The 26,858-nt window shown below is 44.3% G+C and overlaps 2 protein-coding genes across 2 annotated transcripts in view; one reads left to right on the top strand and one right to left on the bottom strand.

Moving 5' to 3' along the window:
- The window catches only part of LOC6588843 (POU domain protein 2), a 32,592-nt gene that overhangs the window by 1,830 nt on the left and 3,904 nt on the right, over positions 1–26,858 (top strand). The window contains exons 2-4 of the mRNA XM_026989064.1: positions 1,683–2,482; positions 15,106–16,059; positions 24,752–24,808. Of these exons, the coding sequence (XP_026844865.1) occupies positions 1,936–2,482; positions 15,106–16,059; positions 24,752–24,808 (1,558 nt within the window). The 5' untranslated portion in view covers positions 1,683–1,935. The remainder of the gene's footprint in view (positions 1–1,682; positions 2,483–15,105; positions 16,060–24,751; positions 24,809–26,858) is intronic.
- Positions 8,958–10,985, bottom strand: LOC6588841 (endothelin-converting enzyme 2). The gene has a single exon (XM_002014753.1). The coding sequence runs from the start codon at positions 10,983–10,985 to the stop codon at positions 8,958–8,960; it is 2,028 nt and encodes a 675-aa protein (XP_002014789.1).

The following is a 26,858-nucleotide window of genomic DNA, read 5'->3' as shown; positions in this document are numbered from 1 at the left end:
AACATAATTTCCAGCCAAACGGAATTGATAACCAATCTCCTTCGTGTGGCACTTTTCAGCGAGCCAATTTGCGGCACACTGACAACTCAATTGATTTGTTTACAAGTGCCATTAATGTATAGTTAGACCCCAGCCCCAGCCCCAGCCCCAACCCCAGCCCCATCCCCATCCCCTTCTCTATGGTATGTAAATGGTACCCCTCCTCTCTTCGTATTTCCATAAACTTGCTGCACTTTTTTCCGTGCCGTATCTTATCTGCAGGCCTGGGAGGAGCACAGTACAGCCCCTCTTCGGGGCATTTGATCGTCATCGTAGTTCGTATTTTTTTTCGATGTAGTTTAATTTTCCATTTCCTTTGATTTTGTCGCCCTTTGGCCACGGCCACGGTCTTCAGTTCTCCTTATCTCATTCGACTTCAATTTGTTTCCAATTTACAACAATTTCGTTTCAGGTCGCATTCTGTAAATATGCTTTGTCACTTTACCTATTTTCTGTTTGCATAATGCACGGTTTTTATTTGTTTATTGTACTCTTTTTTTTTATCGATGTGATGTGTACTTTGGTTGGTGCTGCGGTAAATACGGGTATTATGGGAATATTTTTTTAATTTTAAATATTCCCCGAAAGAATCTGTCATCTGTTTTGGTGGGGTCTACAGGGAATGCTATGTAGATTTTTATGATTATAAAATGGTAATCTTAGAAAGAAGAAACACAATAGATTTAGTACAGCCAAACATAGCCCTGTTTAAGTTAAATATTCGGGTATTAGATAGAAAAATAAATGTATAACAAATTTATTTTATTTTATTTATTATTAATCTAAATATAAAATATTAAATAAATAATTAATATAATAATAAATACTATAAAACAATAATTTCATTATTATATTAATTATTTATTTAATTATTATATATATAAATTATTAAATTATTTATTATATAAATTATTTATTTAAGTACTTAATTCTTATAATTTTAACATAATATAATAATTAATTATTCAAAGAATATACCTGAAATAATAATTTTTTTTAGGAAATATATATAATTTCAGATCTGAAATATAATCCTTTCAAATCTGAAATATATTTAAATTAATTATTTCCACTCTCGGAGCAAATCCGTTCATTCTTCGTATAAATATTCGATTCTAGTGGAATTTCTGGGTTCTTTCTGGGTTTTATAATTCATTGAACGATAAAACACAGTGGAACCCACTTTCATTCAGTTATGAAGGGCTTCTTTGATGAATTGTGTACTCGGGAAATTCCCCATAAATGGCAAAGCCCTTATCCCCCCTTATCTATATAGCAAACGGCAGTCCAGTTAGTCAGTCCACAAAAATTATGGCTATGGCGGCTTTAGACCAATTAAACAAACATCCGCTGGACTTGCAAACCCCTTCATTGTTTCCACCCACAAAAAGGGCGTTCATTCAGAGGAAAATTCGCGTGAAAATCACGGACTGGTTGGGCCGCGAGACAAAATCAATTACTGCCGTTATCGTGTCACAGACATCCATCGGCGCGGCGATAGAGTTGTGCGCCCCTGTATTTAATAACAGCATTTTAAAAAGCACTTAACAGCAAATTAAGCTTTCAGCAGAAGCTGCCACAAGGCAGGAGAGGCATCTCCAAAAGAAGAAGAAGACACATTTTTAATTATCAACCATTTACAGGAGGCAGGAGGCAAGAATATATATCGCCAATGGTCCATGGGTCAATATCATAATCTGAGACAGCAGCAGCAGCAGGAGAAGAGCCAGGAGGAGCAGAAGGGGAAGGAGGAGCACTCGGAGCAGTCGAAGCAGTTGGTGGAGCAGCAAACAAGTCGCCAGAGGCGGCAAGGAGCACTGGACGTTGTCATAAATCAAAGCGACGCAATTTGCTGCTGACGAACTGCGTGCAACAACAGCAACAACAGCAACGACTATGCCATTACTGCTGGCCACAACACACGGCAACAATTCCCATCATCAACACTTGAGCTCTGTCGAACAGTCAGCGGCAGCCACCATGTTGCTGACGTCCCAGGCAGCAGCAGCAGCAACAGCAGCAGCACACTGCCTTGCCACAGCAACATCAGCCACACACTGCAGCCTGGCAGCAGCAGCAGCAGCAAATAGAACGGCAACAACAACTACAACAGCTTCGGCATCGGCATCGGCAACAGCAGGTGTTAATGTTCAAATTACTGGCAAAGGCGTTGCGGCCACAACTCTAGTCAACGATCAACTGCAACTTCCACTTCAAGTTCCACTACAACTCCAGGCGGCTAATTATGCCGCTAACGTTGGCCATTTGAATGGCTTTAACCCTAAAGACAACTGCCCACCAGTTCCACCCACCAAAGAGGAGCAGAACTATGAGGGATTGCTACGCCTGCCGCAGATCCAAGTCAAACAGGAATTCATGGAGTCGCTCCTAGACAGAGCCAGCCACAATCCGATGAGCCAACAGCAGCAGGCAGCAGCAGCAGGTGAGTGTTTTGGGTAATCGAATATTACAGATGATAATAAGAGTCTTCTCTAGAAGGAATAAATAGGAGACTTTCCCCTAAAGAAAGGCTTTAAAGAATGCTTAGATGGTTCTATGACTAAAGCTTAGAGCTCTCTTTATAAAGAAAACTTTATTTCTGGGGATGTGTATGACCAGCTTGGACCCTTTTTTCCCCTCCTCCACCCACCAGTCACTCCTTCTAGAACTCCCCTCGAATGCATAAGTGTATTTAAAAACCCGTTAAGTGAAAAATGAGGTATTTACAATGTGTTAACAAGCACATGGCCATTTTTCATGGCCCCTTAACCCCCAAGAAACCCAAAAAACAAACCTTGACAGGGCACCCCCCAAAGGCAGGCGAGCCCGTGCCAAACGCATGCTTAGGAGATTTTCAATTTTGTATGCATCGAAACAGATTTCATTTTTTATTGCCAGTGCCAGGGTCGGGGTCGGGGTCGGGGCCAAAAGGTCGTCATCTTGATAGAGAGAAAAGGATGCGACACAAGGGACCCGGGCTAATATTGCAGCAGAGACCCTCCTTGCCTCCCTGCCTCCTTGCCTCCTTGCCTTTGGCACAGTCAACGCCTTTACTGCCACGAGTGCGAACATTTATGAAGATTGAAAGGGTTGTCAAACACTTCATCCATCTTAAGGGACAAGGCCACAAGAGGCGCACATCGCACACCGCACACGAGTAAGGGGTGAAGGCGACAACGAAAAGGGTGCCCCGTCCTGTTGCTCCTGTCTAACCGAAAGAAAAAAGGGGGTTGTCACGGGGACAAACATCTTGTTTTCTTTCGATTATTGAAACTGCCATTTTGCCATTTGATGATCTCACTCGGGGGACGCCGAAACCCCGTAAATAGGGCTTATTAGATGGTCCGGCCTCATCAGCATTCATCTTCATATGTAAATCCATTTCCTCTGGCCCCAGCTCGGAAATGCTCCCATGACATGCAAAACCAGAAGAAGACAAAAAAAGAAACCCCCCTAAGTGCCGCAATTATCAAAAATTTAAAGTAAAACAAAAAACAAGAAAAAAACTGAACACGCGACCGGAAATTAAACTCAATTTAACCAAAATGAAACTCAACCAAGTTGGGATTTTTGATTAGATTTTCTGTTAGATATTCGTAGAGATCCCCAGATCGTTAGCATCTGTAGCGATCCATCACCAATCTCTGCGGCCAGCTTCCACTTACGTTTTGTTTCATAATTTGACATAAATGAGCAAAGCCAAGGCAAACAATGCCATAGCCAGGGTAATTCATCAGGGGAAATGGTACTACAGACTGTACAGACCCACAGATACGTACCTCTGGGCAGCAACTCAAGAAAACAATTACCGAAAAGGCGTCGAAAGTGCAGTAGCAGCCGCAGCAGTCGCCACATGAAACAGAAACAGATACAAAAACTCAATATGATAACGTAATTTCCTTAATTGTCAATTAAAGAATACGAAAAAAACCAAAAACGAATGACCTTTCGGTGGAGAATACGAGTGAAACCGAAGCTTTTGTACCCTTGTGGGGTTTTTCCTGTAGAAGTACAAGTTTTTTGATGGTATTTTTACCATTTTTGAACTATCACAAGACTAGACTATTGCGGACTTCAAGAATACAGGGTATATCTCTGAACAAATTCCCTTGGTTGACTCTTCCACCTCGTGCAGGCTTCTCTTTCTCTCCCAGTGTGCCTTAGCAGTTAAGGGTGGGTTTTCATGTCCGAAAGGTATTCAAAGAGTGCTTAGCTCTCTCTCGCTCGCGCTTCCTTCAAGGCTAGCTCTCTCCCTGTAGGACTCGTGCTTTATTTAAATATCTCTCTCGATTTTGGGTCTTCGTCCACACATTTACTCGTATCGGCGCGAGGAAGCGAGTAAAGCTAGTGAGCCGAGGGTTGGCGCACGAGTGAAGCAAGTGAGCAGGGGTCTTAACCCCTAATGTTAAATATTCTGGAATCTAGTCAAAAATATAATTTAATATTTGCTGAAAGCAGCTAAAAATGTATTCTCTCCGGCATATATACCCCCGGATTCCCTTCAGATCAAGATATTAGGAAGTAATAATTTTCCACTTGATAGAGAAGCCCCCCACCATTCCCCATGAAAAAGGGTATTCAAAACCAAGTGCAGTTCGTGCAGCAAGTGCCGGAAATGCAAAGAAAAACAAAACATTTGAATGCATCCTCATTCCCATACGTGCCGTACCCTTCCACGCCGTGGAGTACGATCTGTGAGAACAGAAGGCCCGAGACAACAAAAGGGAAATGGCGTTAAGATCTCGAACATTTCATACAGGGCAGAGAAGCGGAGAGGCAGAGAAGCGGAGAGACAGAGGAGAATTTATCTCGCCAATCGAATCTGTAGAGAATCGAGAGAGATGTACTGTCAGTCGTCCAGAGAGAAACGGAATCGGAGATGCTCCTCTAGTAGTTGAATGCAACGCCGCATGAATGAAAATAATTATGATAATTGCAACTGCTGCCGCTCCGCTGATGATGCTGCCACGAGATGGGATGGGATCGAATGGTTTGGGATAGGATGGCATGGGATAAGGGTTTGAGGTCCCAACTAATTGTGGGCTCTGTGGCAAACGGGAACCGCAAAAGCAATTCGAAGATTATGAACAGGGAAAACCCAATAAATCCATTGTTGCGCTTAATTATTGTCGAAAATTCAAATTGAAATGGTTGAAATACCTGCCAACTCCGATCTTTGATGCTTCTGTCTACCTGTCTCCGGACCTGTTCGAAGGCAGCATCATTTATCTTCGAGAGATGCGCGAAATTTGAATGCTCAGCGACTGCTGCACCTGATCGGCCCCCCCGATCTGATCTCTCTATAAATGCTCGATTCTCGATCTTTTGTTGTATACAAAAAAAAATGGGTTTTTCTTGTTTCTTGTGTGGAAATTAGATCCTATTTGGCCCAGCGTGTGATTAGCGCGTCCCTTTGATCCGCGCTGATGGCTGTCGGATGCATTTGATTTATATTCAATCACGGCCCACGAGCAGGTTCTGCTTGCAGCATCAATTAAATTCAAATCAAACATTTATTTAAATTTTATGCATCGGTTGGTGGTTGATTGAATGGCATTCAAGAAGAGCACCATTCGTATAATGATTAAATGCATGAGGGAATGGCAACTCAAATTACTTTTATTTCTTTAGATTCCTTGCCTCAACCCTTGCGTATAGCAAACCGGAAAGGCGTCTATTACCCCCGGCCTGTCCCCATCTAGAATTATGCATCATCAATCAATGAATGGTCACGTATGTTAGGACGATGGCCCCAGCTGACGCCGCCACATCTTCACACCTTCGAAGGAGTGCCACTTGCAACAGATGCTTTGCGGCACACTAATATCGTTTTAATCGCGTCAAATTAAAGGTTCAATGAACAAACAAGACACAAATTCCCAGAGTTTCCTATAGGTAGTACTATAGGTATTCCCCGCTCCGCACTGAACCCCAAGAGAGGGAGAACGAAGATCGATTCTCGTAAACCGTGTAAGGCGGCTAAGAAAATTAGATTTTTAATTAAAATAATTTCGTATGCAATTTAGATAATCGTTGGCGAAAAAAAAAACAAAATACAAGCAGAAGCCCCGTCTTGGCCCGGCCCGGCCCCAGACTCCAGCCGATCCATGCGATCCATATGCGATTTGTTTGCTGCATTTTCGGCGGGGCCTGGCCACATTGCGTTCCGGGACTGAGGCTGCGGCTGGGGCGTTTACCCTCGACCAAAACCGAAACGGAGGCGGACGCCGGACGCGGCCAAATAAAATGAAGCACATTTTTTATACAAATCGAGAGGAGGCGGCAGCAACGGCAGCATCGGCAGCACTGCCAGCAGGTTGCATCAAGATGTGCAAGCACTTGCCCCCCCCCACCCCCTCCCACTCGAATGGGGCTGCGGCTGCTGTCTGTTCGGTTGCCTCTTCCCCAAAAACCCGAGGGTCAGGCCGCTCACGCACCACAAACAATTGCGAAAAATATTTAAATTGATCATCTCCATTTAATAAAGCCAAAGGTTCAACCGTTGGCTTGGGTTTTGGAGATGGGTGCGTGATCAAATGGGTTCTAACAGCATCGTTGATGGATCTACAAAGGCTTCTACCATGTAAAATCATTCCCAAAACTAGCCCGGTATGAAGGCAGCTCTTACCAGAAGTTTTTAGGCCTATATCCCAGCCCTTTCGGCTCTATTTTCTGCCACAAACCACTCACGACTCACGCTCCCATGCCCAACCATCGATTCCTGGTGCTGCAGATATTTTTGCTTCCTGCTAAGCTTAAGAAAAAAAAGAAGTTCTTAACTTAATTTCGCAACGATTTTCATAATTCACCATGAACACCCGACTTCTGGCCAGCGACTGGCCTGATCTCTCTCTCTCTCTCGGTACCAAGTCCCCTGGAACTGCAACTGTTTTTGGTAGTAGTTCCTACCTGACTGCTGTGGCCACGGCTCGGCCTGGGCTGACGCCCCTTTTGTTCAATTTCTGTGGCGATGGTGGAGAGCCGCATGATGATGATGACGATGATGGAGCAGAGCAGCGGGGGTGTGGGGGCAAAGGTAGAGACCGAGACCGAGACTGGGGCTAAGCGACGGAAGCAGGTCGGGTCGCCGTGGCCTAAAAGGCATTCTGCATGTAATTATGGAAACATGCTTTTGGCAACTTGTTTGTACTGGCCCTCTCTGGATATATGCTTTGAAGGAAGAGAGATTCTATGCAATCCTCGAGCATTATTATGATAATCTCTGTATCGGTTATAGATATCTGGCGAATCCCAGACCCAACCACTGGCCACATGCTCCGCCAATCACCCACCCAGCTTGTATTTTGCCCCCTACCCCGGCTAGTTGATTTTTTATTACACAGTCTACGCCTACGACAAGCCCTGGTCTTGGGATGGTTTACATAAGCGAAATTAATGCGATCGGGCGATCAGGGCGATCGAGGAGATGGAGATGAAGGAGTGGACCTGTTCGGAAAGATTACAAATGAAGACTAATTTGACTCGGCCATTGTGCAGTGCAAATGCAATTATCAGATAGAGGGCGAACACAGAGAGAGAGAGAGAGAGTCTTGAATTTCCCAGCGATGGGTTGGAAGATTTTGCAATTTGATTTGCCCGCAGAGAGACCACCTCCGCGATCCATCGCTGCCTGTGTGATGTAGGTTGCACTTTGCATTTCGAGATGAACAGAAAACAAAAAAACAAAAACTATTAAATTAATGATCTATCTGCAATGCACATGGGGTTGGGCACTGGATTTTTATGACCTGAAGATTATGGGCCCAGGAGTCAGGATCCCGCTGAGAAGCACACCAGACGGTAGATGGCCTGCAGGATCGCTTACCTGCCTTCGTGCCTGCCTGTTGCTGAGAGCTAATAAGAGACCTGGCGCCGAAAATCCATAACAAATGCACGAAAATCCGTTAGGCCGTCAGGAGGCCTAAGATAAACCCCGCAGATCCTTAAGCAAATACCGGACTGGTCTAGGCCGTTCATTTCGTATGCAGGAGGCAGCCTCAAAGCCAACGGTCTTTGGCTTCCTTTTTGACTTTCCCTCTGCTGTTCTCCGTATCGGGATCTCTCGAGTGACGACTAATGATAGTCGAAACTGTTATTCTTTCGGGAAAAAAACAGTAACAGGCCAGCAGACTCCTCCGCACTTTCTGCACCTTTTCTGTAGAGTGACTTTCTTGTTGGTTTTCCTTTGTTTCGTCTTTTGTTTGCTGGAAAATGCCATTAATTCGTAATGAGAAAGGTGTCATCGCTGCAAAGTCAAAGACAAATATTGCCGAGACCCGCCCACGGGCAACCAGCGATCCATACCATACCATCCCATCCCATCCCAGCCTTGGTGGGAGGTTACTCCTGCAGGTTCTGCAGCAAATCAATTAGTGTTTCTCTTCTATTCGATGGGCATCGGCTGAAGATCAGCTGCTCCAAGTGGTGGGCGTTCATTTGTGCTCCGTGAAATATCGATTTTATCGCTGGAAGAATAACCAGTAAATCGGCAGACGAGAATTGAGACGTTATGGCAATCGAATGATCGAGATACTGGGCTCTAGAAGGCTCCAACTTGAAGGAGATGATGAACCCATGATCTTTTGGTGGAATCTAAGCGCTTATAAAAGGCTTTGGGTTTCGTCTTTGGCTTCAAATAAACCTGGAAGTTTCTGAAAAGATCTTCAATTTCACGTGGATCTCTGGAACTATGTTCTTCTTTTAATCCCAAATGAAGGAACATACAAATCTGCTGGCTCTTCAAATGAACTCTGAAAGAAACGACAGAAGCTGAAGCTGGCAGGGAATGAGAAAGAAAGAAGGTAGTGCCTTCTCCTTGAAGACTTATGGAACAATCTCCCCGCATCCGAACGATTCATTAAGACCCTCGAAAACCACCTCATTTACACCTCTCTTTCGCTCCAAAAACTCTCTTTATTTCACCAAACGACACACTTTTTGAGCGGATTCATTTCGGCCCCCAACTTGCAGCCGAAGGCCTCACTAAACTCGGGCATATTGCTGAGCGTGCCCTGGACCCGGAACTCGTCGTAGGCATGGACATCGGTCTTCAGTTTCCTGACCCTGGAGCCGCTGTCCTTGCCATTGCACCAGGTCTGGGCGAACTTCACGAAGAACAGCTGTTTGTTGTTCAAGTCGACGCCGCGCAGGGGCCTCTCCAGCCAGGCCTTGTCCCCGGATTTCCTCTTGTAGGCGTAGTAGGCCATGCGGGTGCCGACATTGTCGGCTATGTTGTCGCCGGAGGTGAGACTGCCGTTGGTCTGGACGCCCATGAGGATGAACTTGTTGTACTGCGACTCCAGGCAGCGGTAGCGCTCCTTGAAGTTCCTCAGCGAGGTGGCCGACCACCAGTTGACCCTCTTGCCGTCGTAGTTGTACTGGTAGCAGTACGAGTCGAAGCCGTGGGCCATCTCGTGGCCGATGATGTTGCCAACGCCGGCGTACTTGAGGACGTCGGGAAAGTCCCGGTGGTAGAAGGGCCACTGGGCCATGCCGATGGTGATGAAGGCGAGGTTCAGGAAGTCCGCATAGTAGGCGTTCACCGTCCGCGTGGGCATCAGCAGAGGTATCAGAGCCTTGTCCACCGATCGGAGACGTATGCTGGCCCTGCTGCCCTCGATTGTGCAGAGGTTCTCCCACCAGTTGCCGGTCATGTTGATCTCGCTGTACACGTGATCGAGCACCTCGCGGTGCTGCAGATCGTCGGTGTAGCCCACCAGGATATCCATCGAGGCGAGCTTTGTCTTGGCCTGCGACCGGGTCTCGTCGTCCAGCCAGGTGTGGTGGTCCAGCAGGTCGTAGAACGTGTCCTTGATGTCCCTGGCCACACCGAGGATGTCTGCACGTCTGTGCTTGTCAAACACCTTCCCAATGAACCACGGAAGGATGGCGTAGTTGAAGTAGGTCTCTGTCAGAGAGCGGCACTCGCTCTGAACGCCCCCCGCTTTGGTCTGGGTCTTCCAGAGGGCATAGAACTTCAGCAGGACACGCATCTTCACGTAGGAGCGCAGGGTTTCAAGGGGGGTCTGCTCCAGGAAGTACACCAGATCGTTGACGCCGTCGAGTTGATTGATCACGGGCCAGCTGGAGTCCTGGGTGCCGTTGAAGGCCACATCGAAGAAGCGGGTCCAATTGAGGCGATCCTGCTTGTGTTTGCCCAGGAACTCCTTCAGGCTGAGCTTCTCCGTTTCGTTGCGAGTCCTGCCGAGGGCCGTAAGGTTCTTCTCGAAGGCAGAGAGATTGACGTAACTCTCCACGAACTGTTTGGCCTTTTCCAGGTTGGCTTCCCAACCGAAATCCCGTGTCATGTTCTTCAGATGCTCATCGCTGTAGGTCGCCAGGACCTTGACAGGCGGAGACAGCAGCACATCGAACTTCCTGGAGGATGTACTATAGTGGACTTTGAGCGGCAGCAAGGGATAGACGTCGTATTTGGACATGAAGTTGATGTAAACCCAGTCCAAAGACTCATTCTTGGCTGAAGCCTGATCTTTGAGGCGATCGTCCTCTTGCTGCTCCAGATGCTGATAGCCCAGGGACATGTTGGCCTTCACTTCCAGGCAGCTGGCAAAGAACTGCTTGGCTTTCACCTCCGCAGATCTGGTGCCGTTTGGGCCGAGTTCCTGGAGCTCCTTTTGGGTGACGTTCTGCAGAAAGCCCAGGACCTGCTCATCGATCTTCGCCTGAACGGCCGACAGGAAGCTCGTGTTCCTGGCCATCTCCGGCACCAGCTCCGACTTCTTCCAGCCTCCGCAGCTGTACTCGTAGAAGTTCTCGCAGGGATCGATGCTGCGATTCATCGCGGACAGCAGAAACTTTCCATACTCCTCTAGGAGCTCCTCGCTGTGGTTGCTCTTGTGGGGCAATGAGAATATATCGTCGCTGGCTAACACGCGGCCGACGACCAGAGCGAACGGTATTAACGTGGCCAATAGAGCGGGGATCATGGTCCACTGGGAGCTGTTTTCGATTGTAGTTGCGCAACCGGAGACCGACACAAATGTTCTAAACTTTTTTGGCAACGCGCTCGGGCCATTTATACGGTCTAGAGGGTCGCGGGAGCAGCCAGCCCCACGCCTCAGTGGGTTAGGTAATCCAGCGAACAGACCACAGAAATCGCATTAGTGGGAACAATTTATTGTTACCCCAGAATCCACAGACGAATCTCTGGCGAAATCTTGGCATTCTTCAATTAACCGCAATTCTCCAAAGAACCTTCTGCCCAGCACTTTGGCCCCTTATCACTCGCCACGTATCTGGGTATCTGCGTATCTACCGAGAGTACCATCCCGAGAAAGCTCCCCCCCAGCTGTCCCAAAAAAAAAAAACTGATTTAACTATTTTATCGCTCTCCGTCGATCAGAACTCTCTCTCTCTCTCCTTTTCTCTGTCTCTGTCTCTCTCTGTGAATGTCACATGTTAATGACCCCGTTCCGAAATAATCACCGCAATTATAATGCAAACATTTCTAAATGGTTTTAACCCTCTCTTCTCTGCCAACCAATTTAATATATATTTTATTTGGACTGGATTTTGTGTTTGTTTGGTGTTTGGTCTCGTATGAAGTCGTTACATCAGGCATTTGGCCGAGAAAAACTGGTAAAAAAGTAGAAAATCAATTTCAATATCAACGTTAATGATGGTCGGAAATTTAAAATAAAGCTGTATATCGTTAAACGAACTTTTATACTTTTAGTTGGTTTAATTCTGAATTAATCTATAACTTCTTTGTTTATATTTTTTTTTAATTCTTAAAATCTTAAAAAAAAATAATTTTTGAAATAAATAATTCACGTAAGTTATAATCCATAAAATATATTAATTGTTTTGCTATTAAATATGTATATTAAAAAATATATATTTAAATAAATACAAAAAATACAACAAAAATTATATATAATTTGGCAATAAAATTAATATTAATATAAAATATAAAATAAATGATAAAATAGTTCAGATATAACTACAGTAAATAACTTATTTTATTTTTTAAATTAAAATTAAAAACTTAAATCGAATATCGATAGCCATTCGCACCTTATAGTATCTTTTATCTACTGCAAAACTAGCTTCAAGCAAATGCTATCAAAATTTTGTATCTATCGATAAATACAGAAAATGTATCTCCCATTTTAGGGCCCAAGCTTCTACCTTTCTTGGTTATTTGGTAGTTTAATAACTGGAATATCCATACTATAAGGTTTAGTACCCGTCTTGAGGTCCCCACCATCTGCCTGGTATACTTTCCACCGCTCTCTGGCCTTCCTGTGTAATTACCCAATTCATTTCGCACTCAATCTCTCCTGCTGTGTGGTCCTGTTTCTCAATTAAAAATATTTCCACAGAAAAGAAGTAAAAATCATAATAAAAAAACGAGAAAACTCATATGGATCATCGGCAGAATATAGATATTCAGGGGAATTTTGCTCAGAGCCATTGCGTAATTGAAAATGCTGAAAGGATCGCTTAGAAAGGACCAACTGCGAATGCATTGCTCCTGCTCCGGCTCCCAGTCCTATTCTCCTGCAATGCTGTCACCCTGCAGCTCTTCCCCCTTTTCACTTTTCACTTTTTGTAATGTGTTTGCCAGCCGGTGCATGCAACAAAGGGGCACAAAGGATAAAGGATACTGCCGCAATGTGAAATCAAGGCGCATAGGAAAGCAATAAAGAGCCAGGTAGGGGAGTCGGCAGCCAGGATGCGTGTTAATCGCCATGTTGCAGGTAAATATAATCGCACAAAGTAACAATGCCAAAAAGGAGCTGCAAAGGAGACGCAACCGAAGGATTCCTAGACGGATAGGAAGGATGCCCGGGGGGGGATCCCTATCCCTGTCGGCTTGGAGCGCCTTCGAATCCTTTTGGAACAGCTTGCACGGCTCAGAGCAGGATGCTTCTGTAGCAAATTGAGCCTGAAAAAAGGATTTAATGTTCAGTTTTTTAACAATTGTGGCTTGTGGTAGAGCAGCTGCTCATCGTACACCTCCCCCTCCCTCTCCTCCTGGCAACTGTGCAAGCAAGAGTCCTTTGATTTGCTTTCCCTTCCTTTCATTTGATTGAAACTTTCACCTTTAGATCTCGATTTTCAACGAGAGTTCCCCCTACCCGACAGATTGCAAGGATTGAAAGGACTCGCGCGCTAACCTTGACTGGCACGAGCATTCAGGCAGATTGACAGCATCGAAATGAGAGATATTGAAAGCAGGAAGCATTTCCAGTAATTAGAAGTCAGAGTCAGCTTTCGGGCCCAGCCCTAGCTCGTTTTCTCGTTTCATTTTCATAATCCCCGGCACACTTCTTCACCCGAAACCCCTGGCATTTCCATTTCCGGTTTGTCAACCCTTTCTTCAAGATGTCGCGTGGCCAGCACTCGCCCAGCCCCGCTGCCATGGGGGTGACAAAGGGTTAAACGTTAACTAATATTTTCCCTATTTCCTTATTGTTATTTTGATGCCAAAGAATGCGGGAAATGACTTTCCTGCGGCTGGGGGGGGCCTTTGTTCTACCTGCCGCCTGCTCGTAAATCAAATTAATATCCATATATCTGATCGGTCGGGATATACGCGTATCTCTGGCTACTCTCTGGCTTCAATCACAATTATCTCGTGTACTCCCCTCCATTATTCACACAGTTTTTGGCGCTCTAATGAACATTTTGTGGTTGCCTTGGACTTGGACTGAGGCCATTCGTTATTGTTATTGTTTTTTTTTTGTCGATCTCTCTGGATCATTAGCCATAGGTCAGAGTTTCATTCATGAAATGATCTGATTTGATGGTTTTTTGTGTGTCTGTGTCTCGGCTTGGAAATGATCAGCAAAAACAGTAGCAAACCGTAAAGAATGAGAAAAAGTAGAGGAAAATTTATGATATTTATGGAAAGATTTCTATACAAATATATAGGGATTTTTAAAAAGAATTTTAAGAACTAAAAAAATATATATCCGGCTATACAGATATTTATTTAATTTTTCTAGTCTAGAACACTTTTCAATATTTAAAAAAAATTGTTTATATGGAATTTTCAGAGCAAAAGTCCATATTTATGGAAAGATTTCTAAAAAAATTATTGGGATTTTTAACAAGAATTTTATGAACAAAAAAAAAGATTTATCCGGCTATACAGATTTGTATTTAATTTCTCTAGTCTAAAACACTTCTCAATATTTAAAAAAAATGTTTATATGGAATTTTCAGAGCAAAAGTCTCATCAATATATCGACCATATGTTAATTTAATTTCTCCTTAAACTTTAAATATAATTATTATATATTTTTATTATTTTTATTCTGTTATTTCATTATTTTTTTTTTATTCTAAAAATTCTCCCATTTTGGAACCCCCGCCAGCCACTTAGACACCCATCCACCCCATTAGAGCCTTGTGATTTGGCTAATAAAGATTTACCCCATCACTCAGTCGGCTGGAGGGAGGGGGGCGTGGCATTCGGCCCACACTTATGAGCAAGAACGCCCACACTCGGGGATGCACAAATGTTCAGATTTCCCTCGATTTCACTCCCCCAGCGGGTCCTTATCTAAAAACTATAAAATCCAAATTATGTACAGATTTCATAATCAATCAAAGTCATAAATGAAATGATTGCAGCCAGCAACAAAAAAAAAACAAAAAACAATTGATGGGAGAACTGATTCAAAAACGGAACCAAAAATATGGCGTACAACCCCCACAGAAACAGCGGCACTAAATGGGGATGAGAGAGGGTTTGAGCCCTGTACACGAGAAGGTGGCAAGGCGTATCAGAGTTCCATAATGATGAGTAATTGATAGTGACATAAACGGTTTCCATAGGCAATATGGTAGGCAAAGGCCAGAGGAAGGGGTTACCCTGCGATAGGGGATGGGCACAAAGGGGTGCAAAAGCCAGCAAGTGCTGATAATGATATCGAAAATCCCTTTTTTTAACCCTTTTTTGGGAGATTTTTACACGATTTTTTTTGGGCAGAAAAAGCCCAAAAACAATTCTCACTTCATTGCGACAACAGTCTATAAAAATGCAATTGTTTAACCCTTGCTCTCTCTCTCTCTCCGTATCTCTCTGATTTATAGTTTTTGCTACAAGCTGTCGTGGCAAAACAATATTAAATCCCTGGTATCTGAGGCCTGCCGAGGGCATTGGATATCATAATTACAATGGAAACGGCAACGGCAACGGGAACGGAAAGGGCAGCAACAGGGACATCAACAAGGATATGGCACACATGACTTCCGCTCTGGAGGGAGGAGCCATGGGGGATGGCCAGACATGTCTGCTGCCGGCCCCATCATATTTTGGCATGGAAACACTGTCATCTGTCAAGCAGCAGCAGCAGCAGCATCAGCATCAGAAATCCCTGCCAGACTTTCTAATACCATTGCATGAAATTATGTTCCAACAACATCATTATCAGCAGAGAACAGCAGCAGCAGCGGCAGCGGCGGCAGCAGCAGCAACAGCAACAGCAACAACAATGGGCACATTAATTAATAGTCTGCCTCCCGGTCTGGGGGCATACCAGTCCTGCGGCCAGGGCCCGGGCCCGGGACAGGGCAAGCCCGAGACATTCAAGTCATTAACCCCACCGAAGCAGGGCCCCAACGGTGAGCACTTGTTCGTCCGGCACTTTCACGAGCGGGACCGCCTCATCCGAGAGCACCAGCTGAAGCAGCAGCTATTGCGTGACGAGGAGCTCTCCCTGGAAGCACCACCCCACCACCAGCAGCCGCAGGAGGAGCCGTCCTGCGCCCGGGAAACCCCAGCGTCTGTGCTGGAGCATAACCATCATTGGCATGGTGTCGTCTATGATGGCAATGGCCATGCCAGGAAGCTGTTCGGCATTGCCCCACCGCCAGCGCAGCACCAGCCACAGCCACAGCCCCCACCAACTCCGCAGCCAGCCGTCCAGCCAGTCAGGGAAGTCCTGACCTCCTCCGCTTTCTCTGCGCTGGCGGAGCCCGCCAAGGACCTCATCATTTACGAGCAGCCGACACCAAACGGACGACATTGTCGTCCCGCCAACAAAGGTAAGTTTTATGCCCCAACTAATTGTCGTTGTTGTTGGAGGCCAAGAGGTTGGAGTGGGTTCAGGTGGGGGTTAAGCCATTGAGCAGAAATGTGGTTATTATATTCGATATATACTCGTAAACGGTGTCCAAAAGGAACTTTTGAGGGCGTTCAGGTGGGGGGAGAATTCTTTGCTGGATTTCATTATGATTATATAGTATCTTCCTATATATTTCCTATGAAAATTAGCTATATTTTTGCCAGAGTCCTTCTTAATCCATCAATTTGGAAAAATACTGGCTACTCTGGCTACTTCTAGGGAACCTTTTTACTCACTCCTGTAATACTTTTTGACCCATGCCTTTGGTGACCTTTTCCTAGCCCCAAAACCCATTCCGACCGACCCAACCCCCTTGGACCAACTCAATTACAAGCTCTCAACTTAATACAATACATTCCATGCCATCACCTAGCCCCAGAACCCAACCCCCAAGAAGGTAAAGGCTCCCCCATGTTGGACCGAGAATTGCCAACATACAAACTCCATTTAAAATCACTAAAATATTAATAAATTTTACAAAAGTGCGAACAAAATATGCGTGAAAATTCTCAAGTGCGGCAAAGGGCGACGGCAACGGCAACCTTTACAACTTTATTTAATGGAATTTAAAACCACTTTGTCTGCCCTGTGGGTGGGCGTGGGCGTGGGTGGTTGCACGAAAAAGGTTGCTTGCGGCGCACAACACAAAACCGAACCACAATTGCATGAGGTAACGGTAACCTTTGACAGGGCCACAACTGAGAACAAAAATAAAAAGTAAACTCCAAAAATCACCCTCACAAAAAGTAAAGTAAAATCCAAAGGGAAAGCTCTAACACGGCGCTGGTGTCACTACCAACTGTGACCCGGTGCTCTGAGCAGCTTATGGCCAATTGAGCCCTGCCTCGGGGACCGCACTCTGCTGGGGGTGGCACAGGCATTGGCACCGGCACTCACCCCACCCAACACCCAACGTCCAGCAAAAAAGATATACGTACTCTCGTGAAGTAAATCCAATAAAAACGCTTTACAAGCTGTAAAGCAAAGATCATAAATCCATTTTGAGCCTGCCAGCCCGCCAGCCCGCCAGCCCGCCATTCAAATGCGATTTACATTTTTTTTTTCAACAACTTAAAAATGGTTGCTCGGGGCACAAGGGTTAGATTTGCATAGATTGATAGCACTGTGGGTCTAGGGGGAGGGAAGTCTTGGGAAAGCCTGAAAATGGCGTTAGTTTGTTAGGGATTTTCATGGAGCTTATCAAGGGGTTGCTTAAGTCTTAGAGTCTTAAATGATGGGAGCTAGAAAAACCGAAACAATAATCAAAGGTTGAGGATTATATAATTTTTTTTGATTAAAATTGTTCGATTTTTAAACCATTTAAATTAGAGAAATTAAAGAACTTCTGGGGCTGAAAAAGAGCATCTCTGAGAGTATGCCGCTTTTATTCGAAAGAATTTAAATTCTAAATTGATTTGTTTTCCAATCCATGGGCTCCAAACATTCAGTCAAAAAAAATGGTGTCTTATGGAGGCCTTTAAAATAATAAACCATTCAATAATATTAATTTTTTAAGAGATAATTTCATTAAATTTCAATTTATTACAATATATTCATTATTGGTTTTTTAAGGTCATAATCAACCTTAAGAAGACAATCATGACTTTTTGTTCATGGTTCTTCGACTTGAAGGAGAATGGTTTCAGTATTTTAATGAAAGAATATTTCTTGTATATTTTTCCAAATTTTCTAAAAATTTCTAAAAAACGAAATTAAATTCATTAAAATCCCCTTTCTATAGCACAATCAAATATAAAACAAAGACCTTCCATACAAAAATCCAATATTTTTTCCCATAAGTTCTTAAGTTTCTCAACGTCTTATAAAAAAGTAACGGATTTCTTATGAAACTCTCAATTTTCCACCCAAAATGGGTTAATCGACAGGCAGGCATATAAATCAATATGTCTTCGGCAAATCCATAGAAACAAAATGTGAGAAAATTGTGCAAAAATTCCGTTAGATATCCCGTACTTAATCAGAGCCCAAGCACCCAAAGAAAAAAGGGAACCGCAACTGAATTTTTTTCTGCCCTTTTCTCACCCTCCAAGCAGACAAAATCGCACAAAAAATTACCCAAAATGTATTTTTTGTGCGCCTTTGTTCAATTTGAATTTCTTTCAATTTCGAGCTATTTTTACCTTAAAAAATTACGCATTATTGGGGTACATTCACCCTTAGGTAGGACCATACCAAGGGGTTGTTGCTACCCCTGTGTCTCTGTCTCTCTCTCTCTCCCTCCTACTGCCTTTGCTCGGGTGTGTTTTCCTTTGAGCTAAGCTGTGGAAGATCGTCGGTAATCCTCGACAGTGATCCTCAATTTTTACCCTTGAGTCTTTCGTTTTTTTCTTGTAGTTTTTTGCCTGTTTTCTTGCCCAAAAAAATTGCGCGCAATTTTCTTGGGCATTGTGCGGGGAAAAACTCTACGGAAAATGCATTATTTTTCTGTGTGTTTCGGGTACTTTGCGAAGGGTTGCCGTGCCAGTGGCGATTGACAGATCCCCGCAAGGCAAGTCGAAATCAATAAACGTTAATAAATAATCCAAGCCGGGAAGGTTCCGCTCTCAGACGGGAAGATGCGGCGCCACAAATGCGGAAGTAAAGGGACATTTAGAGGCTGCCTTTGTCCTCTCCTCTATTGATTTCCGTTCCTGAGGTTTCCTCATCGATTTGCACTCGCTTTTTCGGGTTCTTTTATTAGATTTTGGCGCGTTATTTTTGTTTTGTACGAGCAGATGAAAAGAGTTGAAACTTTTTGTTTTGGAGGGAACTCCATTTCGAGAGGGTTCTTTTCTGTGAAGAGGTTTTCGATTGGGGAGAGCTTTTAAAGACAATCATTGCTTATAGTTTATAAAGTGAATCGGAAAAGGGATATGCTTTCAAAGACTATATAAATAGTAAGATGAGTAACGGTACAAGATTTTAAATTTAAACTGTTGAAAAGCCACAATAAAGCGCTCAATTGTCTTTGCTTCAATTGTTTTCGACTTTTCAAAGTGGAATTTTGGATAGTATTGTTTCAATATTCCAAATGATGTTCCCAACCTTTAAATGACGCATTTTCTTACCATTTAAAGATCTTAGTTTAGCTCTAACTCAGTATTAAAGCCCCAACCACATGCAAAATTCTCCCAGCATTAAAGCCATGCGGTTAGCCTCGTACTCGGGGGTGTCCGCCCCCCGCCCCCCAGACAACCAATTCAGAAAACTAAGGGAAAACCAACCGAATGCTAGTCTCGTCTTATTTGCTTAACGCAAATTGGTATGTCATTTTAATGCGTTGCAACAACAGCAGCAACAACAGCAACAGAGAGGAACGAGAAGCGACAGGAAAATGTTGGAAAATTCGCATTGGAGATAGAGTAAAACCACCCAACATTGTAGCTGGACCATGTTCCGGGTTTTGGGTTCCGGGTTCTGCTGATGTCCTTGTCCTTGTCCCGGTCCCGGTCCCCGTCTGTTTTCGTCATGCAAAGTGTGTGTGTGGTTTATCCCCCTTTCCCATCGCACCACCCCCGCCTTGTCCCTTGTCCCCTTGTCCAACGAGGCTGCCAAGCGTTTATTTTCTTGATTAATTTCAATGCCCAAAAACTTTTTCGGTTGCCCTTCATGGTTGCCATGTGTATTGTGTGTGAATCTCCCTTTTGTTACCCAGCATTTAGAGGGGTTTGAAGGCTATATATAGAGAGAGCAGAGAGGGCTTTTCTGAGCCTCCTTATAAGATATTTTTGCATTCCTAAGCAATATCTGCATTCGAGTGGAACTAGCAAACAAAATGCTTATTTTTTCGGTTTCCAAAAAGCTTCTACATCTAAAATATCAGCTTGAACTATATATGTGGTCATTATATACCAATCTATAAAATATTTCAGGGAAAAGATACTTATATCAATGCACAGGAGGCTCAAAAACCAACTCAATCGGAATATTCCTTCCCGTACCCTCAGTGGTCTTCAGATATCTATAAATAAGCCCCACTAATGGGTATCTTTTATTCGGTTTCTGTGCCCAACTAGTGGGCTCTTCCTTATTGTAACTGTGTGTGTGTGTCCTGTCCTGTCCAGTCCTGTCCTATCCTGTCTGGTGTGTCCTGGCCCTGTCTGCTTTTGGCAAATAATCAAATTGCCTAGACACCGCCCAGGAACTTCAGGGGCCCCAGAAATAACAGACAACGTGGAAAACTATCCAAAGTGAGGAACTGTTTATCTTTTGTCTCCCAGTGACAAGTTTAATCAGGAGCAGGAAAGGATAACTATTGAAATTAGTTTGGCGGGGTGGGGGGGGCACACACACTGTGTATTGGGGGTTGGAACTACAATGCCTATTGATTTTTCTGCATTTCCTTTCGAACTTAAATCATTTTGGCACTTTAATGTGAAGGAGGCGGTCACCGTCCTGCGTCCTGTGTGCATCCTGAGGCAAAAAAACATTAATTCTGCAGTTTTAATTAAAATGTTTCAGGCAAGTCCGGAAATAATATACGTAGAAGGGACTTTTGCTTATTCTCTCTCTCTCTATCGCTCTGGCTCTCTTCGTTTTCACTTACTCTCAGCGCAAAAGCTTAAGCCAAAGCGGAGGAAGTGCAGTCACAGTCATAATCATAAAATGTATGCGCTGTCACCAGAGCTGCATAAGCTCTCTCTCACACACGGTCTCCAGCAGCCGAATCGGTGGCCTCCTACTCCTCCTTGCCTTCTTCACAAGGAAAAAACACACTTAAAAGAGAGTGAAAGAGAGAGCCCTACAACACTTGTTGTAATTACTCGCCCGAGTCCCAGTCGAAGTCGCAGTCGCAGTCTCAGTCGCAGTCACCGTCGCAGTTCAATGGCTGCCCTGATGTTTATATGAATGTGTTTTGTGTTTATATAATCACACCGAAATGCTCCACTTGATGGCTGGACTGTGAGAACTGGACTGGAGATTGAGCAGGGATTCCAAAAGGATATTGAGCACAGTGGAACGCGAAGGGTAAATAGGGGAAACAGATGCAGTCGGTAGCTAAATTTGATGGGAGTGATACACTAAAAGAAAGATTGGCTTAAGAAAGATAAATGTAGGTGCAACTAAAGAGGAGTATATTATAAGATGAGTATCGCTCATACATTTTGTTGGTAGTACAAGGAACCGAAGAAAAAGGGAATCTGTGCTAATGGGGCTAACTTTTTGGTCTATGCTGAGGCCGATCTGCGCTATGTGTGAGATCTCCTGGGTGCCGAAGACCATGCCAATCGCCCGTGGCCCCAGCTCGTGGCTCTTCTTCAGTACCGGAGTGGTCTGGGACCCGAATTTTTAGTTCAACAAAAACTATACATATTTTTATTCGTAATCACGAAAGAAAGAGGGAACAGTTGGAACAGAAATGCCTATCGTATAACAGCTAACACTGCAACGTTAGCCAACACTGCTCCTATATCGTCACATAAACATAGGTCAAGGAAACTGCCTGCCAATAGGTCAATGACCATAAAAGAACAGTAATGAAAAATAGCATTATATCTATAGTATTTTTAGGAACCTAGATAAAGACCTGCCTGACAAGGAAATTAGCATAAATATGTCTGACAAATAAATCAACTAAAAATTAGAATAATACAATAATCGAATAATCAATCGATGCTACCTCAAAGTGCACCAATCCAATCTAGAACTAATATCGAACACTCCCCAGAACAACACAAAACCCCAAAAAAAATAAACAAAAAACTCATTATAAACGAACTTTGGGAAGGAAATCTCCCTAAACTTCGTTGCCCGTCCCACGACGATGCCAAATGCAATAATACTTTCCATATAAATTCCCTGCTATATACAGGACCAGACACCTTCTGGGGAGCACATAAGACGCCCCCGAGGCAACCCACACTTAATTATGATTTACGTGGCTCTGGCAATGGGAGGGAGGCAGGGAGGGAGCATGGGGCAGATATGCAAAGAAAATTCTCAAAACGGCAACTGCGCAAGAACCCCCCTCGAAAGTTGCCCTTCCCGCTGGCGGGAACTGCATTATACATAGGCCACACCCATTCCGGAGGAGAAGTCAACTTGTGGCCTATGCTAATGCAGGAAAATGTGCAGGGGAAAGCGCAACAATAGAGTGGAGTGGAGTGGAGAAAAGAGTGCAAGACGAAGGTCTCAGCGGAATGCAGGCGACAAAGAATACGTTCCACACTCAAACGCACACAGAAACACGCTCATTCCGACTCAACTAACGGTGCAGTGCCAGGGTTGATTGTGAGTGGAGTGGAGTGGAGTGGAGTGGAGTGAAGCTGGCAGCAACAAAGAAAACCAGGAATAGGAAAAACTACTGCTGCAAATCATAAAGCATATCACACTCACACACACACTCGGAGCAGTGGCGAGACAGAGCACGAACGAAACGAGTGAGAGAGAGTGAGAGCGCATGCATTGCACATAACGGGTCCGACTGGCACTCGGTCTGCTGTCAGTTGCACATTCGGCAAACGAAGCTAGAAGGAGAAGGTCGGCTCGAAAGCGAACAACTGGCAAAAGAGACGAAGAACAAAGTGCGAAAACGGGGAACAAAAAAAAAAAGACTTTAAACACGTGCGTGTCGTTTCGTGTCGCTGCTGGAAGTGAATGTTTGAAGTGTTGACTAAATTTGAATAAAATTTGACTAATTTGTGAAGTGACCCCAAAACAAAACAAAACCCAACTGCCACAAGATGATGGTGCTACAGCAGCGCCTTTGGGATGCCACCAACGGCACATCGGCCGCAGCGACACAGGGCCAACAGCAGTCCCCCAATGCGGCTCACAAATTGGACCATGAAAATGCCACAACAGCGGCACAACAATGTGAGTTTCAAGGTTGCCAACGCGCCCCAAAAAAGGCAACTTAGGGTTGCCTCCCCTAGGCGCTAAACAGGGGCTGTCAAGGGACCAAGATTTGCATATGGAATTCTTCGATTTCTTTGGATTGAAGTTACTTGGAATAATCTGATTAAATCATTTCGATTATTAATAATTCTAAACGATTTCCCTCTAAAAACACACACCGCATAGGATTTATAGAACTCTTACCTGTTGGCCAGGACTTTTCACTTTCTCAAGCAATAAATTTCCTCTAACAAGAGCAGATACAAAGAAAGGACCCATTCGAGCAGGCACAAAAGACACCGATGATGATTACACGCCCACACATTAGCATTTGAGAACTGGTCCTGGAAGAGGATTCCGGGGCACACACAATTTCCCTATCAGATGAACGATTTCATGGGGTTTTGCAACAGATCTTTGAGACGATGTCCGGCTGGGAGATGGTTCTTCGGTTCGGTTCGGTTCGGTACGATTTTGGGCAGCAGCTGTCCTTGAGTGTCCCACTGAGCGAGCGTGTGATCGGAGTCGTCTCTCTGCTGTTTACATTTGCATCCTGGAAGTGTCCTTTTTACCTGTGCAGAAGGCTGTCTTTTTTTTGTGTTTTGTTCGGGGGGTATTTTGCATGAAAACAAAGAACAAACGAAACGTTTTTTTTCTGCTTATTTCTCGGCATTTTCTTGAGTCTTTTACGGTTCCTTTTTTTTAGGGAATACGATTTCCCTGCCCTGCCTAAAGCGCATCGTTTAAGAACAAAAGAGAAACCAAATTAGCCACAAAAGGCAATGTTTGTGTAATTACATCTAAGCCGAAGGTGCAAGGATGTTTGAGACTGGGAAGGACAATTCCTAACATGCAGATCATCTGCCCAGCTTATATGCCGCAGATCCTTTGACTAATGCCACTTGTTATCCTCCTTTCACACCAAGTGGATTGGGGAGCCCACGTCCCGGCTAAGCCCTGGCCCCCGGCAATCCCACAAGAGAAAGCCATTACACGACCACAATGTCCGAGTGTCCAAAACGGGTAATCTGTATATTTATATTCTCCTGCCCGGGACATTATGCACAAGGATTCCCCAATATATTGTCGTAAAAATATGTTACTTTTTTGTGGGCCCTTGTCCTGCCTGGCCACTACTTTGCTTACGCCCCGAGGGAGCTATAAATTTAATATCTACTTTGCAAAACAAAAAACCAAATGGCACACAAAAAAAGAAAAGGGACAGCACAGGACACGGATGGACAGTGGCGAAAAAGGAATGAGAGATGTGCGGGGGGATTTTTCCATTCAGTTGTGACTGAGTTAGGGATTGACTTTGCGAGTGGAAAACAGATTCCATTGCAGATGGAAATTTGTTTTGTTTCTCCGAGAGGATTCCATCTTTTGCCACTTCTCTGCTGGTCCACCACTCAACGGAAATGGTGTGAAAACTACTCAAAAACATTAAGCGGAAATGGACCCTTAAAAGGAAAACTTTACAACAGTCCGTCGAGCACTCAGCGAAAAGCTTCAGCGTTGTAACAAATTTTTGCATGTTATATGCCATAAGAAATGTGTGTTACGAGTATGTCCGAATTCCTAATGGACATTTTACGAGCCAGACATGAAACGAAAGCACACTCCCAGTTTCCAGTGGGGGAAAATGCTCCTAAGTGTCCAGCCACTGGCTTCAAATTGAACTTGCAGAACGTGTCAGTTTGCATTTGCATTGGACTTTCTTTTGGGGTTAAATATGATTAAAAATTTAAAGAAATTTTCTGTTTTTTTCATTGCAGTTATGCGACACATGTCCAACTCTCCCACACCGCCCTCTCCGCTGCGGTCTCTATCAGGTAAATATGGCTAATCCTTGGTCACCATTGAGCAGACATGTCCGGCTCCTACTCCTGCGGCTACTCCTGCCTGACTCGTGTCGGAACGTGGCTACTTTGTGGCCAAATTGATTACTCACACGAGCTGCATTTTCTACAGACAATTTTTATAGTTTTATTGCTGTTCCTCTCCCTCTCTCTTTTTGCAATATGCAATCAACCCCGTACCCCAATACCTCCACGAGCTATCCCCGTGCGTGCCCCTGCTCTGGCTTTGGCTCTGGCTCTGGCTTAGGTAGTAGCTCAAAACTGCGGCTGGAAGTGAGGCTGGAGTTGGGTCTGGCAGTGGTAATAAGGCATTAGGTTTAGGGGTACCTATATGGATGGATGGATGGATAGATATAGGTGTTGCTGGCCAGCACGTGACTGAAGTGTGTCTGAGGTCAGGCCAGAAGAAGGCTTTGGGCTTGCCAAAAGATCATAAAAGTAGCAAAGAAGGCAAGGGTGGGATTGAAGTGGAGATACTCGAGGCTACCCTAACGAATCAACTGAATATTCCTGGAGTAAAGTTAGAGCTGCAGAATTTCGAATATTAAAGTACTCGCAAAGCGAAAATTTTCAGTAATTTTCTTAATTTATTTCCCCATAATTAATTATATGGAAAACTGTGCCTGTTCAATTTCAAAAATTACCAAAATTTATAAATTTCCACCATTGTTTCCCCTTCGGTCATTTCCATTGAAACCGCCACAAATCATTCGCGTTTCCACCCACACAGCCGCCCCGCAGACCCCGTTTGAAACAACCCCCAAAACAGCAGATTGCATATACACATAAATTTACATGGAAGATGATCCTTCTTATGTAGGTCCTATGCTCTTTTGACCTTGCTGCCTCCCACCCTCGCTGACCCCTCGCCTGACCCTCTTCGGCACGCAAATAAACAAACAAAAACAGAAACAACAATTTGTCAAAATGTAAATTTTCCTCCGATTGCCAGAGCTATTATGTCAGGACCCGAACCCTCGGGACAACCCCTAACAAAGTGCAACTAATCTATGCAAAACATGCAAGGGGCATGCCACCCCATTTGAATACGAGGCGCGTTAATAGGGTTGCCGAATGCCATCCGATAGTAGGATGACAATTAAACTTGCATTTTTATTGGTTTACACAAATTATGCGAATCAATCCGGGGGAGGGGGCAGCACCCTTAGCACCCTTCCAGCCCATTATGCATATTCAAATGTGTCACAACATCGCAGGGAACGGGGCGGGGGGAATGGAAGGGAATCCTATCCACAAAAAAGGGTTGCTTGCTGCGGCCGCTAAAAAACTCAAGTGGCAGAATATCATTACAATAGAAGGGCAAACTGTTGATCCGACAACCGAGCCGGAACCCCGTTTAACATATCATTTGAATAGCGTTGAGGTGTGAAGCCCTGTGCCAGGGGTAACGTAACCCACAGCGAAGGGTTACCCTCTGCTGTTTTTTTTCTCTTTCGAGTGCCACTTGTTGGGCCTCGACTCTCTCCCCTCCTGCCTGGGTGCTTGCCGTTATTCAAATTGAAAGGATTTGGTTGCGTGAAGTTAATTGCGGTAATTCGATGAAGGATATTATAATCAGACGGCTTTGATTGGGTGTTCCGTACTCTGTTCTTTAAAGTTCCTCCCGGGGGCGTTTCGAGGGCGTTTTGTGTGGCATGCAAACAAGCAGGAACATCGCTCTAAAGCGATTCCATATGCTTTCCTTTATAATGAAGGAGTTGAGGTAGCCGAAAGGCATGACGAGCTGTTGATTAAGGGTTTAAGTGGGGGGTAATGAAAGTGCCAAAGGGTATTATATGGGTAGAGGCTCTAGAATTGTTTTGGAAGGTAGTTTTTTTTGATAAAAGGTAATATATGGAATGATACTTATGATTAGTAATACTTAATGCACTTTCTGCATAATTTAGACGGGAGTAAAAGGAGTTATTTACAGGAAAGGAGAGGGTTTTGCCTTTCGATAGGTGCATATGAAATGAGATTCATTCTGTAGAAGATTTCTGTACCAAAAAACCTTCAATTCATG

Source organism: Drosophila persimilis, unplaced genomic scaffold (assembly GCF_003286085.1).
Source record: "Drosophila persimilis strain 14011-0111.01,24,50 unplaced genomic scaffold, DperRS2 tig00000191-arrow-pilon, whole genome shotgun sequence".
Classification (NCBI taxonomy): domain Eukaryota; kingdom Metazoa; phylum Arthropoda; class Insecta; order Diptera; family Drosophilidae; genus Drosophila; species Drosophila persimilis.
The sequence above is the reverse complement of the archived record's forward strand: the minus strand, read 5'-3'. Positions and strand labels throughout refer to the sequence as shown.